At 59.0% G+C, this 22,745-nt stretch overlaps 1 protein-coding gene across 1 annotated transcript in view; it reads right to left on the bottom strand.

Annotated features, from left to right (window-relative positions):
• Sh3pxd2b (SH3 and PX domains 2B) overlaps positions 1–15,360 on the bottom strand; it is a 75,785-nt gene extending 60,425 nt beyond the window's left edge. The window contains exon 1 of the mRNA XM_027938754.2: positions 15,286–15,360. Within this exon, the coding sequence (XP_027794555.2) occupies positions 15,286–15,360 (75 nt within the window). The remainder of the gene's footprint in view (positions 1–15,285) is intronic.
• Positions 15,361–22,745: the final 7,385 nt, after the last annotated feature.

The raw sequence follows: 22,745 nt of genomic DNA, 5'->3' as shown, positions 1-22,745 counted from the left end.
TGATGCCCATGGCCAAGGAGGACAGCGAGCAGCACGTGGGGCCTGGGGGCCCATCAGGGCCAGCTGCCCTTGCCTAGACCCAGCACGCGCCCTGCCTCTGGTGGGCACCTTCTCTCCCTCCTGCGCTTAGATCCACTCCTCTGTGCTGGTCAGGAGTCCCCTCCCCCTGCCTGCGAGGCCCCTGCGTGTGGGTCTGGTGCAGCCCAGAGTCTGTGGCTACTCTGCTGCCACCCACTCTGCTGGTGCCCTCCCAGGACAGGGCCGGGTCTGCCTCCTTCACCCCCTGCCCCTCGGTGCCTCCTGACCATGATAGGGGAGATGACTGGGGCGGGCAAACAGACAGGCAGACAGACAGACAGGCAGTCAGACAGGCAAAAAGCCCATACAAATAGACAGGCAAATAGTCCCACACGGTCCACCGTCACAGGACCTGGCTCAAGGGCTCTCTGCCTGGACAGCGACACCACTCCTGAAATGGCCGAATGCAGAGCTCAGCTGCCAAGGGGCCCAGCATCAGAGTTGGCCTGGTCACAGGGGAAGGCAGGCCTGGCCCGACCTGGAGGAGTCCCCGTCCCTCCAGGGCTGCTCTGAGCCAGCGACGGAGCAGCGGAGAAGACGCAGGAGCTGCTCCGCTCCTCCAGGAGGCCCATCCCACCCCAGGGTGGCAGGAGGGCGGGCGTTCCCCTGAGGCGGGCACTGTCCACAGCAGTCCCCATGGAACCTGGCGTCAGGGAACACAACACCAGGAGCAGGGCCACTCTGCTCGGAAGGTAAAGAACCAAACCAGCCCTCACTGCTACAGCCATCGACAGGAACCTGACAGCAGAGCGCTCTGGAGCCCGGACACGGAGGGGCTCTGTGGCCGGACGCGGCGGGGACAGTCCCCCAGGCTCCGACCTTGCTCTCTCCATCTGAGCAATGGGGAGAACAGCAGCAGGGCTGGCAGGGGACCGAGGACGCAGGCCTGACAGCTGCCCGGGCACACTGCCCGCCGAAAGCTCCAGAGCCACCAGGAATCGGCTTTGTGGAGATGAGACCCAGGCTCTGCCTGACTCAGCCACTGTCCCCGCGGGCGACTCACACCTTGTGACACGGGGCGAGTTAAGAGGAGTCAGGAGTGTCACCCTGGGACTCCGTGACACGGCCTCGAACACAGGTCTGTGCCCACGGCGGCTGGTGGCCGAGCGCCCGCACTCAGATGCAGCCGGGTGGCCACACTGGCGAGCACCACAGCCGGGCGCCGCGGCCAGCTCACACCTCTCCACACATCTGGCCCGGGCGGCACTGGGAGCTTCCAATGGCAAGCAGAGGTGCTGGCAGCGGCGCCCGGGCCGGCTTTCTAGGAAAGCCTCCAGGGCAGGCACTCGGGCCTCGCTGAGATCCTGGGGGTGCCAGCCTCGGAGGAGCCCGGCAAGGCGGGCAGGAACCGGGCCAGACCTCAGGTGGCCGCCTCCCCTGTGTAGCCACAGAGACCACAGCCCCGACCGTACCCAGGGCGCACGGGTCAAGATGGCCCAGGAGCCCGTACCCAGGGTGCACGGGTCAGGATGGCCCAGGAGCCCGCTCCAGGCAACCAGGAAGGACCAAAATAAGCCCATGTGTCAGTCTTACTGTGAAGGACACTAAGTGCTTCCCTTAGGGTATATTACTGGAGAGTCAGAGAGGGCGACTGGCTTGCCTGAGGTCACACAGCAGCAAGTGACAGGGCCAGGAATTAGACTCAGGAGACGTGGGAGGAAAAGCCCAGGAGGGGTCTTGGTTCACACCCAAAGGCCCAGCACGAGCCTGGTATGTGGTAGGCACTGGACAGAGACAGGATTCTGTCACAGGCCGCAGCCCCTCAGCCCTCTGCGGGGCAAGGGGTGGTAAGGGTCCTGTTCCTTGTGTGCGGAGGCTTTCTGCACAAGGAGACAACAGCTCGGTATCTGGAGGGAGGAGCTGTTCCCCAGCTGGGGACCAGCACCTCGTGACCACTGGCTGCATCCCCAGCGCTCTGCTTCTAGGAAACCCTACGGAGCGCAGCCTGTTTTCCACCCCATGTTACCAGCAGATGTTCAGAGAGGTCAGTCCACTTGCCCAAAGTCACACAGCGGTTAGGGAGGGTGCCAGAACTGGAACTCAGGCTTGCCTGAGTCCAGAAGGCCCCTTTCTAACTGAGGGCACCAGGCGAGAAAGGGTCACGTGGACCATCAGCAATTGCACTGGTTTCCTCCCAGACAGCAGAGCAGACCTCAAAACCACAATGGAACAGCATCTCGCTCCAGTTAGAATGGGAATCAAGAAAAAGACAAAAAACAGCACATGCTGGCAAGGCCCAGAGAAAGGGGAGCTGCCACGCGCCGTCAGCCGGACGCAGATTAGTGCAGCCGCCATGGAGAGCCTGGGAGGAGCCCCAGAAACCTAGGAACAGCACCAGCACCTAGGAACAGCACCACCGTGTGACCCAGAGCCACCACCTAGGAATAGTACCACCGTGTGACCCAGCACTTGCACCTAGGAACAGCACTGCTGTGTGACCCAGAGCCACCACTTAGGAACAGCACCACCATGTGACCCAGCACCAGGACCTAGGAACAGCACCACCATGTGACCCAGCACCACCACCTAGGAGCAGCACCCTGTGTGACCCAGCGCCAGCACCTCAGGCAGGTATACAGAGGAACTGAAGTCAGCAGGCCGAGGTGGGGCCGGGAGGACCACCGAGGGATGAGTGGACGAAGGACACGAGAGCATTCACAACGTCCGTGGGCTAGCCGTAAGGATGAACCCTGCCACCCAGCAAGGTGGCACCAGGGATGCCCTGGGAGGGGGCGTGGAGGGCCGGGGGACGGTCAGCGGGGCAGGAGGACGAGCTCCTAGTCCTGGCCACACAGTAGGGCAACCCTGGTGGACAACCAGCTGCAGATTCAAACCGCAACTCAAGGGTTCTGAACGTCCCCAACACAAAGCCATGATGAACGCTGAGGTGACGGCATGCGGGTCACGACCTGGTCACGCTGTACTGAAATATCCCGGGGCGCACCCCATACGAACGGACACTCGTCACGTGTCAACTGAGAAACCTCAGAAACAGCCACCACCACCCAGCAGCAGGGGGCCTCGGTGGTGGGAGCAGCCGGCCAGGGCGGGTGGGCAGCAGGGGCCGAGTGAGTGCCCGGCCATGGTGGGCAGCAGGGGCCGAGTGCCAGGGCCAGGGGGGGCAGCAGGGGCTGAGGGCCTGAGCCAGGGCGGGCGGGCAGCAGGGACCCGAGTGCCCGGGCCACACGGCACCAGCCACGCCAGCGCCCCAGCTGCGCTTTCCAACCTGGATGCTCGGGACGGGGGGGGGGGGGGGAGCTGACCCCGGCCGTGACCTTGCCCTGGACTTCCAGCTGTGAGGGAGGCAAGTCCCACCCAGCCCAACTCCCGCTGTACAAGGGACCAGCTGGCGGGGTGGCCGCCAGGACCAGACCAGGGGACTCTGGATGTGCAGGGCCCCAGCACAGTGCCAGGCGTGTGCAGCAGGTGTCAGCACAGGGTGCTGCTGTCCTCCTCCCACACCCTTCTCTGCAGAGCCAGGTGACACAGGTGCACAGAGGCCACACACCTCCCAGCCAGCGGGGGAGACCCCAGAGCCTGGCACTAGGAGGTAAAGGAGCTGGCGGGATCCCCCGGTGGCAGGGGCCCAGGGAGGAGCCAGGGGTCAGGGGTGGGAAGGGTCAGAGCGAGGAGCCTCGCACCCTGCTCCTCGCCGTCTCCCTCCCTGCACCCAGCACCTCGGCTCAGACTGGCCCTTGGTGGGCAGCAGACTCCTCCCACCTCAGCCCCTCTGCTCACCTGGCACAGGTGCTCTGCCACAGGGCTATGGTTTGGATGTAGTTTGCCCTAAGGGCTCGTGTTGGGAGCAGGGTCCAGGCTGGACTGCTGCAGGGGGACTGAGTCCTCCTTGCCCTCAGGAGGGACCTGGCCAGGTCTACAAGAATGAGTGGTTATCCGAAGGGCAAGCTGACCCCTCCCCACTTCCCGGCTTCCTTCCTCAGGTGATCTCTCCCTCTCTAAGCTGCTCCCAACATTATAGTGCCAGCCATCAGGACATGATACAGCCGGGTGGACCTTACCAGAGCTGGCGCCAGGCTATTTGGACTTTTTTAGCCTCCAAAACTGAGCTAAACAAACTTCTTTTCTTTGTAAATTACCAAACCTCAGGTATTTTGTTGTAGCAATGGAAAACTGATTACTACCAACAGCACGTAGCCTGAGTCCTCTCAGTGCCTCCCATTAAAGAAAACGTGGATTCGTATTTAACAAGCACTTCCTTACGACTGACCAGGCTCCAGTACTGGGTAAAGGGGAGTGGCTGCCCGTGTGGGTTGCCAACTCTGTAAAGACATGAAATGCATGTGGCTCCTGAGGTCAGATTATGTGGGCACCTTGGGCCGCCCCTGGGTTGCACCTCGCTGAGCTCCCAACCAGGCAGAGCATCATCCCTCCACCCAGGGAGGGCCCTAGTGGACTCTGATGTCATTTCACACTGTCCTCTCCTCCCCGGAGAAGGCTTGGACAGTGATAAACATACGTAGAATTTAATGTGCTCTCCAGCATTTGAGGGTCTAGGAGGAGCTCGATGCACCCCATCTTAGCACCCTCCAATCCTGCATCGCTGTTCTGTACCACAGGGAACAGAGAAGGCCCAGGAGGTCAGGGGACCTGTCCAGCCCGGCCGTAGCGAGTGGTCTGTGGGGACCGAGGTCCTCCACGCCTCATTTCTCGCTTGGGTGCTGGGGGCTCCCTCGCAGACCTTCTCAGGCACAGAAACATTTTCACAGCTGAGGTGGCCCAGAGGTCATTCCTCCGTGCCCCTGAGACTGGCTCCAGGAACCCCTCCACCCTGTCCCTGAGACACCCCAACCCTGGGTGCTCAGGCCCCTCTATAAATGACAGACACCTGCACGCGCGGCCCTGCTGCTTTAACTGTCTCCAGACGACTTACAACTCTGCCCTGTGGACGCCATGTCCACGGTCACTGTGCCCTGCCCTGCCCAGGACTCACGGCCATGGAGGCTGTGTGCGCAGAGGGCAGCAGCGGGTGGGCGGCTTTTTCCGAGACCTTTGCTCTGCCTGCAGTCAGGGGCGGCTGAGCGGCCTCTCAGGGACGCTCCGGACACCGCCATCAGGGGTCCTCAGTGCCCGCTCAGGCCGCCACGACAGACGTCCACCTGGAACACTGTCTCCATCACCACCCGCGACTCCAGACACGCCCACCTGTGAGGAGAGCCCCTTCACGTCCGGGGGGCGCCTCTGGACTGCTCACGGAGTGTCTTTCTCAGCGCGCTCCACACCGCCTGCGTCGGGTCCTTTGAGGCCACTGGCTAAGCAGGCATCCTTAGTCAGATGATGATAAGAATGACGACTACAGGCCACCGTCTGTCAACGCTTCTCTTTCCCAAGCCAGGTCGGGGCTCAGCCCTCTCCAGGGCCAGTTCACAGTTACTCTTGCCTCAACTTACAGAAAAGCACAGAGAGGCAGACCACTCACTAAAGGTTGCACAGCCAGGAGCCGGCAGAGCCAGGCGAGAGGCACTCCGTGGGGCATCCAAGCCCAACCTCTGAAACCTCTTTGCAGGGGCCTGTCAGCTTTTGGGGAGCCAAGGACCCCTTTGGAAATCTGATATAGCCTCAGAATGATTTCAAATGAGTGAAACACACAGGACTTCCAATGAAATGAATTTAACAGAACCACAGTCATTAAAATGTCTCAAAAACAAAACCAGGACGATATTAAAACAATAAAGTCACAAAAAAATCCAGTGGGGGGGGAGGTCACAGGACACAGTAACTAGTAGCAGTGCGATGCACAAATGACCTGTGAGGATCCAGGGAGCCACTGTGATTTCTTCAGGTGGCAAAGTCCCACGCGTCACTACTGTCACCATGGGCAGTAGCCTTCGTTAATAACAGAAGGCAAGCCAAGTTTCAGCTGGAGGTTGGTGAGAATTCAGATCAAGCCTCCCCCTTCCAAGTTCAAGGGCCATGCTGAGAACGCTCTGCAGGCCGGCCTTCCCGACCCCAACCACGGGTCTCCGGTTGACACCGAGGACACCCCAGCAGTGGGCAGGCAGCCCAGCCTCTGGCCCTCCCTGCCCGCAGCCAGCTGCAGGCCCTGTGGGCCAAGGCCTGCTGAACAGAGGGCCACCCTCTGAGGACAGGATGCAGCCTGGTCATCTCAGCCTCTCAGGCCCCGGGCCAAAGTGCTGACAATAAACCACATTTGTGGAACTGTCCGGAAGCCAAGGGCGGCCCCAAGCCTGGGCTGCTGATTCACACCTTGGCCCGGGAGGCGGAAACGGTGATGCCCCTGGTGGGTCCCGCTCCAGGGCCCAGTGGGAGGGCCACAGTTTGGCTCTGCTGGGTCTGCAGGGTAGCTCCCATCCTCCTGTGCGTCAGGCAACCCCAGGGTGTGCAGTGGGGGTGGCCGGCGGGCTGTGCCCCTCTTCAGACAGTGACGGGAGCAGGGCCAGCGTGATCCCCGGAAAACTGGGCTCCCTTCTCGGCCTCAGTTTCCACGTTTGTGAGATGGGCTTCTGACGGCACCCACAGAGCGCGCGCTGTCTCCGCCTCCCCAGGCCCCCTCCTCCCAGTGGCAGACCCCCAACTCTACGTCCCTTACTAGCAACGTCGGTGACGCTGTCAATCATGACACCCACCCACTGGAGAGTCTGACCTGGCTGGGCCAATCAGAATCTCTCTTCCTGGAACTGGACCCAGTGGCTGGCCCAAAGGTGGCCTCTGGGCAGCCTCATGCCCACTCCAGGGGCTCCAGCTGCCCGCCGTTTTTCCACGGCTGGGTGCCCAGCTCTCCGCTGCCTCTGCCAGCCTCATCTCCCAGCACATCGGTGGCTTCTGTCACTGGATCCAGAACCTGCACACTGGCTCTTGCCTCGCAGAGGTGCAGCAAGAAGACCCTCGGGCACGGAAGACGCCCTCCAACAGTGGCTGTCCTCCAGCGGGGGACACTATCACTAAACATGGAGAGCGGACAGGTCTGGAGCTCTTTAACCCCCCCCCCCTCGTGGCCTCCCTCCCTCCCTGATCAGCTCCACTGTCCACACGCAGCCGTGGGGCTAGACTTGCTTCAGGGCGGGTCTGTGGGGGGGGGGCCCTGCCCGCCCATCAAGCTGGGGAGGCCTGGGCGCCGGCTCTTCCAGGGCCTCCCATCCAGCACCTGCCTCTGTTCCTGAGCCCCAGGCCAGGGCTCCCCAGGGCGGCCCTGCCTCCATCCCCTGGGGTTCTCGGCCAGTCAGGAGCCCAGGCCCCCCTCTAGTCTCTCCTGTCCTGCCCTCCTGCCCTCGGTGCCTGCCATTGCGCTGCCCTTGTCCCTCGATAACACCCCTCCCATGCTTGACATCAGCCTTCAAGGTGCTGCTGTCCCCAAGTCTCCCCAGAAGCTGAGGCCACAGGTGTGAGACTCACCCCAGGTCCTACTTGGGGGTCTCCTGGCCATCACCTACCCAGCACCCGAGCTGCGCAACGCCTGGCCCGGAGCGCCGTGTGTTTGTGCCCCACATTCTCAAGAAAGGACTGCGATCGTACAATGCAGGGAGTTTTTTTGGTGGTGGTTTTGGGAGCACAGTGCGGAGCCCGGGATGCCCAGGAAAATCTGAATTTCAGAGACATGATGAAGCAGCCAAACGGCATTTAGCATAAACGTGTCCCAGATACTGTGTGTTTATCTGAAATTCAAGTTGTGCTGGGTGCCCTGGGTTTCCATCTGCTAATCTGGCACCCTGGACTTTCCGGTGGCTGGAGATGGAGTGGCAGACCCACAGCCCCACCCGCCTCCGGCCATCACTGGAAGGAGGCCACAGGCCAGGAACTCAGGCACGTGGGAGTGATGGGGGAGAGTGCCCTGCAGCCTGGCGCTGGGGCAGAAGAACCCCACCGCGGCCAAGAGGGAGTACGCAGGTCCCGAGGGAGAGTCCCAAGGGGATGGCCACCCCTGAGCCCGGTGCCCCTGCTGCAGGCTCCAAGCCTCTGGGTCTCTCCTACCAGATGGTTCCCATGACACACCCAGGGGGCAAGGGATGCCAGCTCCACATGGCTTTGGGGCATGACCCCAGGCTGGGAAACTCCAGGGACAGCTGACCAGCAGTGCGTGTCCCCAGGCATTCTGCACAGAAGCTCCTGAATCTCCCAATGTGCCGCCCACTTCCTCAAGGAGACTCAGGGCCAGCGCCTGGAACGAGGCTGAGCCCACTTCCCAGCCAGAGCCACAGCCTCTGAGCAGGCCTCCCCAGCCCCTCAGCTTCCACTGGGCCTGGGGACAGAGAGGCTGCAGAGACTCATAGCTGGCCCCGTCTCCAGAGGATGGGAGCACAGAGTCGTTCTCCCTACAGCAGCTTCCAGAGGAGGGAACCCGTCACCTGCAACCAGGGCACACGTGGCGGGGGGAAGTCCCCTGAGGGAGCCTTGTCCTCGAGGGGAAGAAGTCCCCTAAAGGGAGCTCATCCTCTAGGAGAAGCCTCGTCCTCTTGCTCCTGTGGGCACCCCTTGTGGTGACAGTGGCTGAGTGCAAAGCCCAGGGGACGGGTGTGGGACACACTCTAACTTGCAGGGTCTTTCCAGTGCTCCTGTGACCTCAGGGTGTGGCCAGGCCAGGCTGCAGGCCTCAGCTGAGGGGCAGGGGCCTGGCGAGGTGCATGGTAAGGAGGGCGCCTGCCGCCCCTGGGGACTGACACTCGCACTTTCTGCTTCTTCAGCTCCAGACAGGGAAGCCACATCCTGAGCCCTCCCTCAGGCGGGGCTGGGGGAGCAGAGCGGGTGGCCTGGGAGGACTGGCCAGCCAACCGGGCAGCCTGCGGGGGGGGCCGGGCGGCAGGATGTGGGCTGGGGGCGCGCGGCTTGGCACTGCTCCTTTTTGACACGAGCATTCCTATTTTCTTATTTTTACTAAAAACAGGACGGTGTGCCCACTGCAGAACGTTTGGAAAACAGAAAAAAGCACAGACAAGCGAAAAACAGCAAGAGCGTCCATTCTGAGAGCTCTCTTCCTGGGCCGAGACGCCCGTTCCCAGCCTCCTCGGCCACCAGGTGGGACTCGGCCACACGCTGCTCTCACCAGCTGCTGCGCGCACTGTTCCAGAGACAGAGAGGGAAGGCGTCTGGGCCACCTTGGTGGCACTCTGGCATGGGAAGACGGTCACCTCCCTCAGCTGGCTCTCTCCTGATGGGGTTTAAGGAGTTACCAACCCCCACGGTGGGTGACGGGCGGCGGTGCTCCTGAGACAGTCGCCCCCAGTGCCACAATAGCCCGACGGAATTGGAGCTATTGCCATCCCCATCTCACCAAGGACAACAAGGCACAGACAGGCCTCGGGTGGAAGGTGGCACGGCGGGGCTGGACCCTGAGCTGCTCACCCAAGGCCCGGATCCAAAGTCTGAACTCAACTGACAGCCCAAATAATTTGAGGATGTGGCAGCTCCACAACCTTTGGCCTTGGGACACCTGCAGGAAGCCAGCGTGTAGGAGAGGTGACACTGTGGACAGGGGAGGGGACTAGAGGGCCGGAGGGGGATCAGGACGTGGAGCACAGCTGTCAGGCCCGCGGGCATCCTGGAAGGCCAGCGCCAATTAGGGCCCTCTGTGCGCCTCCGCCCGCCTCCGCTGGCCTCTCGGGAGGCACACCCTGCCATTTAAACGTCACACCCAAGGGCCCCAAGATATAAGAGCCCAGGGCTGAGCCTTGCTCATGGTCTGTCCAGCTACAGCTTGGTGCCCAGCCTGGGACAGCAGGCAGGGAGGGACATGGCTCAGGTTGTGGCTGTCAGTACCCTTAACAGTGTGTTCATGGCCACCACTCACTGCAGGAGCTACCAGGCTCGGGCCCGTGTCATGAGCCGGACCTGCTGACCACCCTACTTGCAGGCAGGGGCCACCGCCCATTTACAGATGCCCAGGCATGCTGGAGGCGGACGCTGGTCTTTCCAGGGACAAGTTACCCCCTGGCCTCCAGCCCGCAGGGGCAGACTGAGGGTGGGCACCCTCGGGCCCTTGACCAGCAACAGCTGCGAGGGCACTGGCTGTGCCTGGTCTCCAGACGTGGACACCAGGTTGGGGCTGTGGCCACGCAGAACTCCCCAGTGTGCCGCCTCCAACATCCAAGTTCTTCCCTGTGTCTGCCGCGGCCCCCGGGTTTCCACCGCGGGGTGCCAGGGAAAGGGGGGGTGCTGGAAACACACAGGGACTCCGGGCAGCAGAGCCACAGCTGGCTCCAGACCTCTGAGCCAACCAGCCAGGGGCCTCCGCAGGGCGGGGACGGGTACGGGGACGGGGACGGGAAAGCCGAACACTCAGATCTGCCTGGGACGCCACTGTGTGGCACGGTGACTGCAGCCTCCCAGAGCCTGGTTAACCAAGGAGGGAGCTTTCACAGGCCGGGCCCACCTGGCACCCCAGGCCACCACCCACCCAGAGCTCCCCGGGTGAGGGTGACTGAGGTTGGCAGTGACGCTCACTGTGTCTCTCTAGGCTGGAGGGACTGGGGGATCAGGGAAGGGCCCAGGGTGGCTCTGACATCTCACATAAGGGAGAACTGGGGCCAAGGAGCAAAAGTGAGCCATCCACGGTCACTTGGCTGGGTGGTGGGATGGCAGGGCTGCTCTGTCTCCACCAACACAAAGCCATCTAGCTCAGTTCCCTTGCAGCCACTCCTTGCTGTGTGACCTCAGACATGTGCCTCTACCTCTGAGCCCCCAGCTCCGTAGGGGAAAGAAAGAACCCTAAGGAAACTACCTGAGAGATTAGAATCCTGATATATAAATAGATCCTTCAAAACTAGAGAAGAAAGTAACAAACCACACTGGCAAAGGGGAGAAGGGTGACATTGGGCAATTCACAGAAGAGGACTGACATGACTGATGCAGGCGTGAGGACGGAGCAGACTGGTGTGACTGAGACATCTGACAGCTCAGGGCGAAGCAAGGCCACAGATCTGCACACAGACACACACAGAGCCCAGGCCCCAGCAGGTCCCTGAACAGGCTCGAGGAAGCCCCAGGCTGGCTGCTAGGGCATGGGGGCCGAGGAGGGAACAGCTCTGGAGCCGCCAAGGACAGCGGGGCTAACACAGCTCTTAAAGCCAGCTGCTCTCGCACGGTTTGAAACTTTCGGGACAATCTGAGGTGGCTGGTCGGCAGGTGGGAGGCAAAGACACTGATGCAGGCTGGGCAGAGGGGCTCCTGCAGGGGCAGGAGGCACCTGGGGAGGCTGGTGATGGGAGTGTCCTAAAACCAGATTGTGGTGATGGCTACTGAGCTCTAGAAACCCACGAAAAAGATCAGTGAGTTCTTCTTGTGGCACGTAAATGAGACCTCAATAAAGCTGTTAAAGAAAAATCCTGTCCGTTGGTCTCTACCTGTGTATATTTTGGGGTACGGAGGATTAAACCCAGGGGCGTTTAACCACTGAGCCCCAGCCCCTGCCCTTTATATTTCTTATTTTGATCCAGGGCCTCACTAAGTTGCTGACACTGGCCTTGAACTTGCGATCCTCCGGCCTCAGCCTCCTGAGTAGCTGGGATTACAGATGTGCACCACCATGTCCAGTTTAATGATTTATTTCTTAAAAAGTAAAACGGATCTGCAGCGTACATGGGAGACGTCGCGCTCTGGCCAAGAGGAGGAGTGAAGGCTATTGACCCGTGTTTACTTTGGTCTCTGTTCTATGTATTTGAAGCACTGGATTCATATAATACAACATGCCCAGTTTAAAGGGCCATGGTGACCACTGAGCACAGAGGCAGCTTCATCGGTGCCTGGCCACAGCAGTGGGTGCACTTCAACTGTCCTCGGATGGCTCCAGGAGGATGACCCGTCCTGCTCCCCGTGACCTGAAGGCTCCCGTGCAGAGCAGGCAGCCTCTTCCGGCCCCGCAGACCAGACTCTGCTAAACCAAATGCCCCCAGGTACCCGCCAGTGCCGGAGACCGGCAACCCAGACAACCCAGTCCCACAGTCCTCCTCCTCCCTGAGCTGGAAGGGCACAATCAGGGGCTCCAGAGGATGCCACACTCAGATGCCCCCTTCCCATTCACTCCCAGACCCTGGGGCTCTGGGGTGGGCAGGGTGGGTGTGGGCAGAGAAGCAGCAGGCCACAGCTCCAGGGGAGCCCTCCTCAAACAAAATCGTCGTCAATTCAGCCTCACTGCTGGGGTCTCAGAGGCCCCCCGGGAGTGTCAGCCCCTGCATTTCCCACACCTGGCCTGTAGCCCTGGGCACACTGAGGCAGCCTCTGCCCACAAGTGAGGCAGGCCGGGCTGGGGCTGGAGAGGACGCCATCCTGACATGGGGAAGATGCCACTCGGGGCGGAACAGGTGGCTAGCCCCTGTGGCCAGACCTGAGCTCCAGGCATGCTCTCTAATGACATCTGCAGCACCATGACCTGTCCCTCCCAGGTGACTGCTGATGAGCAGATGGTGGCTGAGGTAGCTGCAAATGGGGGGACAGGAAGGGGGACTGGGTGTGTGGTGACTGGACACTCTGAAACTGCTCTGCATATTCTGTTGACAGACGCTCCTTACTGAGGTTTGGAGGTAGAGTGTCCCCCAGGGGTTCCTGTGGTGGAAGTTCATACCACATGGGGCGGGTGGAAGTTTGAAGAAGTGGGGCCTGGTGAGCGGTGGTAAGGTCAGGGCTGCTGCTAAACACCCTTCATGCCAGGGACAGCCCCACAACAAAGAACGACCTGGACCAAAGGTCAGCAGTGCTAAGGTCGAGAAACTTGGTCCCAGAGGAAACCAGCAGTGTTCACAATCTGCAAATCATGAAAGCCAGGGCTCAGAGAGGCAAACCGACCTGTGCAAAGTCACACAGCAGGAAGTGGTGGAGACCAGGACTGCCCAGCCCCCAGCTCACGCTCTCTTCACGGTGGCTTCCTAAAGGGACACTAAATGGGAGCCCAAGTCCAAGCCTTCTAACAGCTGTTCCCTCACCGGCTCCTTTCAGGGTGGGGATGGGGGCAGGCTTCGGGAACCAGGGTGGTGGTACTCCAGTCCCTCCAGGTCTGAACCCCTTGCTCTCATGGCACCAAACTCTCTGTCCCTACAGATGCCTCAGCTTCAGCTCAGCCACGTCGCCCCCACACGCTGGCCAGAAGGGAGCTGGCCCCTTGAATCACACCAGTGACTAAAACCACATGCAGAGAAACAAGTCCCTGGTGGACTCCCCTCCCCCATGTGACTTCGGCATGCTCCCAAGCACAGTGACGTGGCCACCATGCGGCAGGCAGGCTGCAGGGAGCTAAGGAACTCCATTCCTGCCAGTCACAGGGTGGCTACCCTGGAAGAGGGCACCATCGTCCCCATCTTACAGATGAGGAAACCGAGGCGCAGAGCACACACAGCAAGCTGGGAGACCAAGATCTGAGCCAATAAACGTGGGAACACAGACTTGCTTCAAGGGACCCCTAAAGAGTGGCTGAGAGCTTAGCAAGATGTCCCCAAACCTGCAAACCCTTCAAAAAACGTGTAGCAAGAAGGCATCTGCTGGAGCAGAGAATGAAGGACTTCTGGCTTATCTCAAATGACATGGCCGATTTCCCAGTTTTCAAGTGGACTTTGCCCAGGGAAAGTGTGGGGATTGGGGATCTGGGAGGCTGTGTGATCTGATAGGACAGCAATTTGGGAGCCCAACAGACCTGGATCAACATACTTGCTCTGCTCCTGACTGTGACCTCAGGCACAGAACCTCAACTTTGTGAACCTTGGTTTCCTCATCTGTCAAGGGGGCATGAGAACGGTCTCTTGATGCATGTGAAAGGTGAGGACAGGAGGGAGGACGATGGCGCCCAGTCCTCAGTGGCTGTATCTATTCCCTTCGACTAGCTCACAGATCTGGGGGGGAGGCAGCATGGAGAATTCCAGACTTCTTCTGTTGCCATGTTGGTGAAAACTATCTTCATACCAAAAAGGCAACTCAGTTAACACACTCAACAGGCTCCAACAAGAAACCAAGATTTGGCAGCACTTGAAGCAGTTAAAAAAAAAAAAGGTTGGTGTGAGGGGGGAGACAATTTAGCTCAGCTTGGATCGAGGGAAACTTCACTCTATTTAAAGATGCCACAGGTCCAGGAAATAGCTTCCCACCGCCCAGCTGAGGGCTGAATAGCTGGCTGCCCAGCCAATAACAATACAGACCCGCACAGCACGCCCTTTCTTGTAGACTGCACAGTGGATTCCCCACTATCTCCAGAATTTTATAGGCTATTCATGGAAGGCATGTAGCTCTGCTTTGTAAGGATGAGTCTCTTTAAAAAATAGATGCAAAGAGGGCTTCCAGGGAGGCCCAGGAGCCGAATTTAGACAGCCAACGCCCTTTTCTAGTCATTGTTCTCCACTTCTTTGTTAGGATTCTTTTCCTCCCTCTTGCTTTTTTTCCCCTTCCTGGTTAACTTCTCTGCTGCCCACTTTTCATCCCCTGAGACACCACAGCCCCTTCCTCCTGGAGGGAGGCCTTCCCCAAGACCTCCTCTCCACCTATCATCTCTCCACCCAGAAGCTCTGAGGTGGTCTCAGGGCTACCTGGACCCAGGCATGGCCTCTTTCCACCTGCAGGTCACCAGGAGCCCCAAGCTCACCTTCCAGAAGGAGGGAAGGCCTGAACACAGCTCTGTGATTTGGAACTCGCAGCCTCAGAGCCTCACCCTTCCCATCTGCAAAAGGACACTACTGGCCCATTTTCTCTAGTCCTCGCCAGCTCCAAATACGACTCTCATTTCACAGAGGGAGATTCCCAGAGAAAACTTTCCTACAGTTTTACACGGAAGTTATGGGGGGGGGTTGACTCCAATGAGCCATTTCCAGAGATCTAGCTCGCTCAGGCTGGGTGTCCCAAAAGGATGGGGCCAAACGCGGCAATGCTCAGAGGGGCTACCTGTTGGCTGGGCACTGCGGGTCAGGTACCTCTGGACAATGAGGGGCGACCCGCGAGCAGGCGCTTCTGTCTCTCTCCCTTTTCCTCTCTGTCCCCTACACCGGCTGGGGCCGGACTTTTTCACGGATGGGCAGCACCGGAGCTGCAGGGCTGGGGGAGACGGAAAGGGAAGGGGAGCGGCAGAGGGGAGCAGGGGACCAGGCGGGAGGAAGGGAGGAGGAGGGGACGGGGCCAGCAGGCGAGGGGGAGGGGAGCGGGGTCGGGCTGGCGGCGCGGGACCAGGCACGAGGCAGGCGGGCGGGCGGGCGTCCCCGGGCCGGGGCTCTCGCTGGCCCTGGGCGCCAGGGGCTCGAGGGGGCGTGGGGGCCGCGCCGCACTCACATAATGCTTGTTGGGCACCCGCCGCTTCTGCACGTCCAGCACTTTCACCTCGACGATGCTGCGCCGCGGCGGCATGGCCGCTGATCCGCGGGGCCGGGGCGGGCTGAGGGACCGGAGCCGGGAGCCGGGAGCGGGGACGAGCGCGATCCGGAGCCCGCGCCGAGCACGAGCCGCCGCCGCCCTTCGTTCCGCGCGCTCTCCAGCCGCCCGCAGTCCAGGCCCCGCCCCCGGAAGGCCCCGCCCCTAGAGAGGCCCCGCCCCGGACCCGCCCCTTAAAGGTCCCGGCGCGCGGCCCCCGCGGGCCACGTCCGGCCCCCGTCCGGCCCCCGCCCGGCCTTTGTCCCGGCGCGCGGCACTCGCGCCCCGGGCGGTGGGGACTGGCCTCCGCCGTCCGTTTTTGGAGTGCCCCGGGACGCGTTCTCGCACTCGCTTGCTCCGGGAGCCGCAGTGCTGGGCCGGCTCGGAGAGCCCGACTGCCGGGTTCCATCCCCGCGCCGGCTCTTTGCCTCCTGGGCTGGGTTTCCTCATCCGTAAAATGGGCCCAGCATTGCGTTTACCAGTCGGGCTGTTCTCGAGCTCGAGTGCATGCAAGCCAGCCATGGGCAGGATCCAGCCACCGTATGAATGTTGGTCACTGTGAGCCCCCTCCAAGCCCTGGGGTGGCAGGGAGGAGTTAGAGGCTCCTGACCGGGTCTTCCAGGTCTGGGAGGTGGGGAGAGAGGAAGAGGAAAACGGAAACAAACTCACTACAACATCATCCCAAAGAAAGCAGCTCAGAAGGGCAGATGGGTGAACATGAGCCAACCAGGGGATGCTTAACAAGGCGCTGCGTCCCCCCTGCCGAGTTCTGACTCTGCATCAGGAGCTCTGCACCCAGTGCTTTTCAGAGAATTTTACTCAGCATCCTTAAGACAACTAGTGGGGAGGGGGAGGTAATTGATCCGATTTCTCAGAGGGTGCAACCCACAGCCTGGGAGCTGGCAGGCGAAGCCCAGGGCTGCCCGACTCCAAGCACAACTGCCAGGGTGAGGGCTGCTGCTGGTAGGCTGCTCCGTGCTTCTTTTTCTAGTGGCTCCCAACACTGCCTGGGCACTCACTTTCCAGAGACGCTGGCCGAGTGAGTGAATGAGAACACGGTGCATGGGTGGGAAGCGCAGGCCCAGCCACTGCTCTCTGTCAGTAAGTGGAGGCTCTTCAACAAAACAGCATCTCTCCCTTCATGCCTGAAAGAGCCCAAGGCTCCTTCCCCAGCACCTCTAAGATCAGCCATTGAAAAAGGGTGGGGACTAGCCAAGGGGACGTTTCCTGGCCACCCTTTCAGGCCAAGTGCAGAGTGGTGGTGATTCACTTGGATTCACCACCACCCCCGACCCCCACCCATTTGCTCCTGGGACTTCCCTGTCAGCCTTTGCCACACTGCTCTGGCTGCAGTGGCCTGAATGCACCTTACCACGCTCCCTGTCCTCTGGCTTCCTGTTGGACTTGGCTACTGGGAGGCCCTGGCATGGAGAGAGAGGTCTGGGTACCCCTCCCCCCTCCCCGGCTCCCTTCCTGCAGGACTGTCCTTACCTAAGGTGACCTTCTCTACACAGACTCTCTCAGGGTTCCTGTAAGCACTGTGGCACTAAGGGTCTTGCTGTTGCAAGCCGCTGTACAACCCTGTCCTTTGGTTCCCTTGTCCTTGTCCATCTCTTTGTAAGTGGATTCTTTACTGCACTGTCCTCACTGACCCAGTTTGAGGGCAGGATCTGCAACGAGGACCCTCACTGATGTCATGATTCCTGTGAGGCCGATTCTTTGCCAAGTCAAAGGGTCCTGTGGCCTCCCTGGAATGTCCAGGGTGATGAAGGTCTGGTTTTCTGTTCCCTTTACCTCCTCCTCTGCACCATCCAAGCCTTCCTAATAAGGCAGAGCCCAGAAGGCAGTCCTGGAGGAAATCTGTAAGCCAGACAGCTTCCGGATTTTCTAGCGAGGCAGACCTGCCCCAGGCCCACCCTGAGGGTGGAGCTGGAGCTCAGGCCTCTGGGTGTGTCCACTCCTGCAGTCACAGGGGCAAGCCTGGCCCCGGGAGACCAAGCTATCTCCCCCCGACCTGCTGTGCCTGCATCTTCCCACATGGTCTGTCTTTTTAAAACAATTGTAGTAATATATACATAACATGAATTTTTAACATTTCCACCATTGAAGTCAACAGTGATGGGGTTTGAATAGGTTCACATCATGGTTCAGCCCTCACCAACGTTCATCTCATTTGCTCTTCTTAAACTGAAACTCTGTCTGGATCCATTAAATAATAATCCCAATATCCCTCCCCCAGCCCCTGGCAAAGACCCTGCCACTTCCGGTCTCCGGGAGTTTGACTACTCCAGGCGCTGCTCAAACAGGGGTCCAGAGGGCATTTGTCCTTCTGTGTCTGTTTAATTCACTTCGTGTGCCAGAATTCCCTTCCTCTTCATGGTTGAATAATATTCCATTGTCTGTTCTTTATACATTCACTGGCTGATGGTTTCCATCTTTTGACTGTTAGGCAAAAGATGCTGTGAACATGGGGGTGCAGGCATCTGCTCCAATTTCTGCTTTCAATCCTTTGGGGTCTGTACCTGGAGGAGGAGTTGCTGGGTCACATGGTAAATCTATGCCTAATTGTTTTCTGCCATCTTCCCCGGCAGCATTGCTGCCATCAGGGACGCACAGGGGTCCATTTCATACCTCCTCACCAAGGCTTGTGATATTCTGTTCCTTTGTTTTTGAAACAGTCATGCCAATGGGCTCAGAGAGGGATTTCTCTGTGGTTTTGATTTGCACTTCCCTGATAATGAGCAACAGTCGTTGGTCAAGTTCTTGTTAGTAATTTGCATTTTGTGTCTTCTTGGGAGAAGTGTCTAGTGGAGTCCTCTGCCTGTTTTGAAACAGTTGTTTCTTCCCCTTGGTTTCTATACCTGCCGTTAACCTCCCACCTGAGCTTTTCTGAGTAGGCAGCATCTTTTGGGCGGGGGGACTGAGTGGTGGACAGTGGTGTAGTTTAGGCTGGTTGTTCAGACTGAAATGCTCCTGTAGGCTGTGCCTGGGAGAACTGAGGATTATCTGCAAAGATAAATCTCAAGCCCGTGGTCACTAGAGTCCACAGGGACTAGACCATTGTTGTTCCTTGTTAGAAGCACAAACCCCTTCTGCAAATTCAAGTCCACCAGGGAGCCCAAATGCGAGGGTGAACTCAGAAAGAAGGACATTCCCGCCTGGAACCTGAGTCCTGTGTTTAACCCTACCTCGAACTGGTCATCATCCTAATATCATCTGTGGCTCTAGCCAACGGGCCTGGACCAGGGCAGGGGCTTCCCACAGAGCGTCTTGCTTGTGGCTGTAGGAGCCTCCCGAGTCACATACTGTCCTTTGCACTTGCTGACGGAAATGGAAGCTACGTGAGGAGTCAGGGCTCTCTGAGACGGCAGAGCCAGGGTGCAGCAGGCATCTAAGGCCAGTCTGACTCTCACAGTTGAACTTGGCCGTCCATCTGTGCCATCTCTTGCTGGGCCCCTCGCCAGGTGTGCGAGCTGGGGCACTCACTTCCGCCCTCTGAGCCTCAGGTTCCTCCGCCCCTCGCAGGCCTGGTCTGGGCCCCAGGGAGATAAGGCAGCACTGCCCACGGGCTCCTCAGGGTGCTGCCTAGACTGACAACAGCTAAACATCCCTGTCACCTGCTTCCAAATCCAAAGCTAAGTCTAATCTCCATGCTGCTTCGATCCACATCTACCCTTTCCTCCTCCTGACCTCTTTCCCGTGACTCTACGTCTAGACTGGTTGCCCATGTCCCAACAGGGAAGTGCCTTGTCCCCTCCAGCAGAAGACACTGTGACTTTCCTAAGTATGTCTTGACTTGAGCTGGTGCTTCCCCACGCTGAATGCTTGTGACCTCTTACTCAGCCTTCAAAGCCCAGCGGGCCCGTCCTTTCTCCAGGGAGCCGTGTCTCCCAGACACACAGTTGCCTTCCCCTGATTCAGGGATGTAATCATTTCTTAGTATCTGGCTCCCCCTCACCAGACCCCAAGCTCTTAAGTAGCCAGAATGGCCTTATTTGCCCCAAAGCGCTGCTGTGTTGGACGAACCCCATGCAGCTCCTTTGCTCCCGGTCCTTGCGAACACTAATGGAGCCTCCAGGGTGGGCTTGCTGTGGCGGTCCATTTCCAGAGAGCAGCCCACTATCCCTTCCGCTTCTGGGGGCCGTGGTCTCTCCCTTGAAGCAGGAGTGCTGGGGATGGGGAAGAGCAGCTGGGTCTTTGCCTTAGCCGACTTTATTCTCCTGAGTTTCCATTCTAGCAGTGCGGTCTGCAAGCTCGAGGGCTGTGGACCATAGAACATCAATGCTGGGGCCGGTGGGCTGCAGAATTCCATGTGGCGGGATTGTTGGGAGGAGGGCTACAGAATCCAAGGGCACCAAGTCCGTCCACTTGAGCTAGACCTTGGTCTCTGTGATTTGGGTGTCTGCCTGGCTGGGAGCCTGTACTGCTCCTGTACTCCCAGTCCCCAGGATGACAGCCAGGCCGGGAGGCCAGCACCGGCCCCTTGGCTGCCTCTCCCCCTTACCTGTCTCTGAACCAAGTTGGGCTTCTTTCCAGGACACGAGCAGCTGGGTTGAGGAAGTTCTCTCCCAGCCTGGTTGGCTGGTATGGCAGGATGCTGCTCATTAACACAGCCAGGCCCCAAATGCTTAGCAACCTGGTACCCATGGGCCTTGGGGAAGAGATCAGGGCCATAGGGAAGCAGGACCTCAAGCAAAATTCTAGGAGTCCAGGCAAAGCCTCAGGGATAAGGGGAGGCCCGGATCTCACCTCCCAGCTGGAGGGAAAGCACCAGCTGTTTCCTCCATCTTCTCCCTCTTTCCTGGCTGCCAAGATTATCTTCCCAAAGGGGAACCCGGTTCACCATCCTCCTCCACTCAGAAGCCCTGATCGTGGCTTAGCTTGGCACTCAAGGCCTGCTTGACTCACCCTTTAGCTCCGCATCACGTCCTCCTGCTTGGTGTTTATCAACTGTGATATGCAGTATCTCTCTGCTTCCTGCTCTGTAAAGGGATGTGTGTGTGTGTTGCCCTGTGATTTTTATTGAGCACCGACTAGACCCTGTCTAGGTACCACACACTTCATCTCCCTTTGTCTAGCTAATGTGCTGTATTAGTCCATTTTCTGTTGCTTTAACAAAATACCAAGATCAAGTGTTTTTTGAAGAAAAGAAGCTTATTTAGCTCACAGTTCTGGAAGGTGGAAGCCCTGGGTCGGTGGCCCCATCTGTTCAGGCTCTGGCGAGGACCTCATGGTGGATCACAGGGCAACACAGGAAGCCAGACAGGCTCAGGCTCAGGCTCACAACTCACCTTGGTGGGAACTAATCAAGGTCCTATGAAAACTCTGCTAATCCTGGGGGTGCTCCCCATGGCCTAACCACATTCCATTAGACCCCACTCTTAGAGACCCCCCCACCCCAACACCGCCTTGCTGGGGACCAGGCACCTGGGGCACACACCAAGACATATCCAGACCATGGCAATACCCCAGAAATCCTCAGTGTGAGCATTTGTCTCATTTCAATAAAAAACGGAAGCTCAGAGCAGTTGCCTACGGTCACAACACAGGAAAATTGTGGAGCTGGGACTTGAACTCAGAATGCCTGGCTGGACGCCTTATGTTCCTTGCATTAAAGCAAGCTCCCCAGGGACAGAACTGCAGTCGTCCCAATTTTGTGTGCACTCCACCGACAAGGGGCTCTTCTATTCTCCATCCTCAGCCAGATGGGCCTTCAGCAGAAGAGAGTCAGAAGGCATCTCCCAGGCCCCGCCCCGTCAGGCCCCGCCCCGTCAGGCCCCGCCCACCAGCCCCCGCCCCACCACGCCCCGCTCCGCCCCTCTCAGCTCCACTGGGCACTTCTCATTGCAAAGATCTCACCAGGACCCTAAGGCCCTGCGGAATCTGGCCTCTTCCAGCTTCCCGCAGGCCCTTCCAGCCACTCTCCGCACATCTCTTCCCTCCTCTTGGAATGCCGTTCCCTCCGCTTTTCTTTCTCTTTCAGGCTTTGGTTTAACTGTCGCCCTCCCGAGGGCTTCCCTCAGTGGCCCCGTGTCCTCCCCTCACAGCTGGATCCTTGCCATTCCGTTGCGCTCTGTCTCTGCACGTCAACTTGACAGACCAGCCCCTCATTAGCGCCTGTCCAGGGCCAGCAGGCTCTCAGCGAATAGTCGCTGAATAAGTGGAGGGCTGTATTCTGCACAGAAAGAGCAGGGACAGTGTCTGGCCCCTGGTAGCCCCTGGCTGGCTGGCTGGATGGCTGAACCCATGCTGTGTGCGTGTGCAAAAGATCATGCTCATCACAAGTAAGTTTGGGGTTGCGGTTCAGGTCGACGGGCACGTGCTCCAGAGGCCCCTGAGACCACCAAGCCTGGGATTCCCAACTTGTTCCCAGAAGCTTCTGACGCCTGCACAGAGACTAAGTGTGTTTCAAAATTGTGGCTCAGTGGTAGAGCGCTCGCCTAGCATGTGTGAGGCACTGGGTTCGATCCTCAGCACCACATAATAAAATAAAGCTATTGTGTCCATCTACAACTGATAAAACATTCTTAAAGAAAAAAAAAAAAGTGGACATCTCCTGCCATTGAGCAGCTTCTCAGGCCGACTAGCTGCACTTCCTCACTCAGCCGCAAGGTGGCAGCCTGTCACCAAGGAGCAACAAGTACTGAGCGAGAATGGTTCCCAGCGCTTCCCATCCCCACAGTCAGCCCCAGGTGAATCTGCTTGGTTGCTGTAAGATGGTTCCAGAGACCAGGAAGATGATGGCTCCGCCTTGTTGTGCTCAGATAAAGTGTTTCAGAGCATGACCCTAAAGTGCCAGCCAGTTGGGCAGCCCAGAGCTGCCTTCACTAGTTAGAAGTATTTACTGGGCACCTACTCCGTGCCAGGCACTGTACCTGGTGCTGGGGAGACATCAGCCAGCTCAACAGCTGATTGCATTCCTGTGGTACCTGCGGGGCTTGCTCCTGGGAGAGGCCAACAGAAGGAGGGAGCAGGCTGTGTCAAGGGGGGAGGTGGCAGCCTTTCGGGGATCGTAGGAATTCTGGCTTTGACCAGGGAATGGCTCAGGGATCTGCAGCAGCATGACCTGGCTTCTGTTTAAGGAGCTCACTCTGTCTGCTAGGTGAGCACAGAGGCCTCCTGAGCTCATGCCCAAATTGCACGCCTGCCTCTCTACCCCATCCCCACCTGTGCCCAGAACTCACAGTCGGTCACGCGACACACATGGTCACTGAATGTAAACAGAGGCAGAGGGTATCACCTCCAAGCAGAGGAGCCCACAGAGAACTTGGCCTCTGCTCTGCACCTGGCAGGCTGCTTTGTGGGCCAGGGTCCTGGAAGGACCATGAATCATTGAATGTGAGTGTGAGAAAATCTTTGGTGGTTGAGTGATTGGGCTTTTT

The sequence above is a fragment of the Marmota flaviventris genome, chromosome 5, assembly GCF_047511675.1.
Source record: "Marmota flaviventris isolate mMarFla1 chromosome 5, mMarFla1.hap1, whole genome shotgun sequence".
Taxonomy (NCBI): domain Eukaryota; kingdom Metazoa; phylum Chordata; class Mammalia; order Rodentia; family Sciuridae; genus Marmota; species Marmota flaviventris.
The sequence above is the reverse complement of the archived record's forward strand: the minus strand, read 5'-3'. Positions and strand labels throughout refer to the sequence as shown.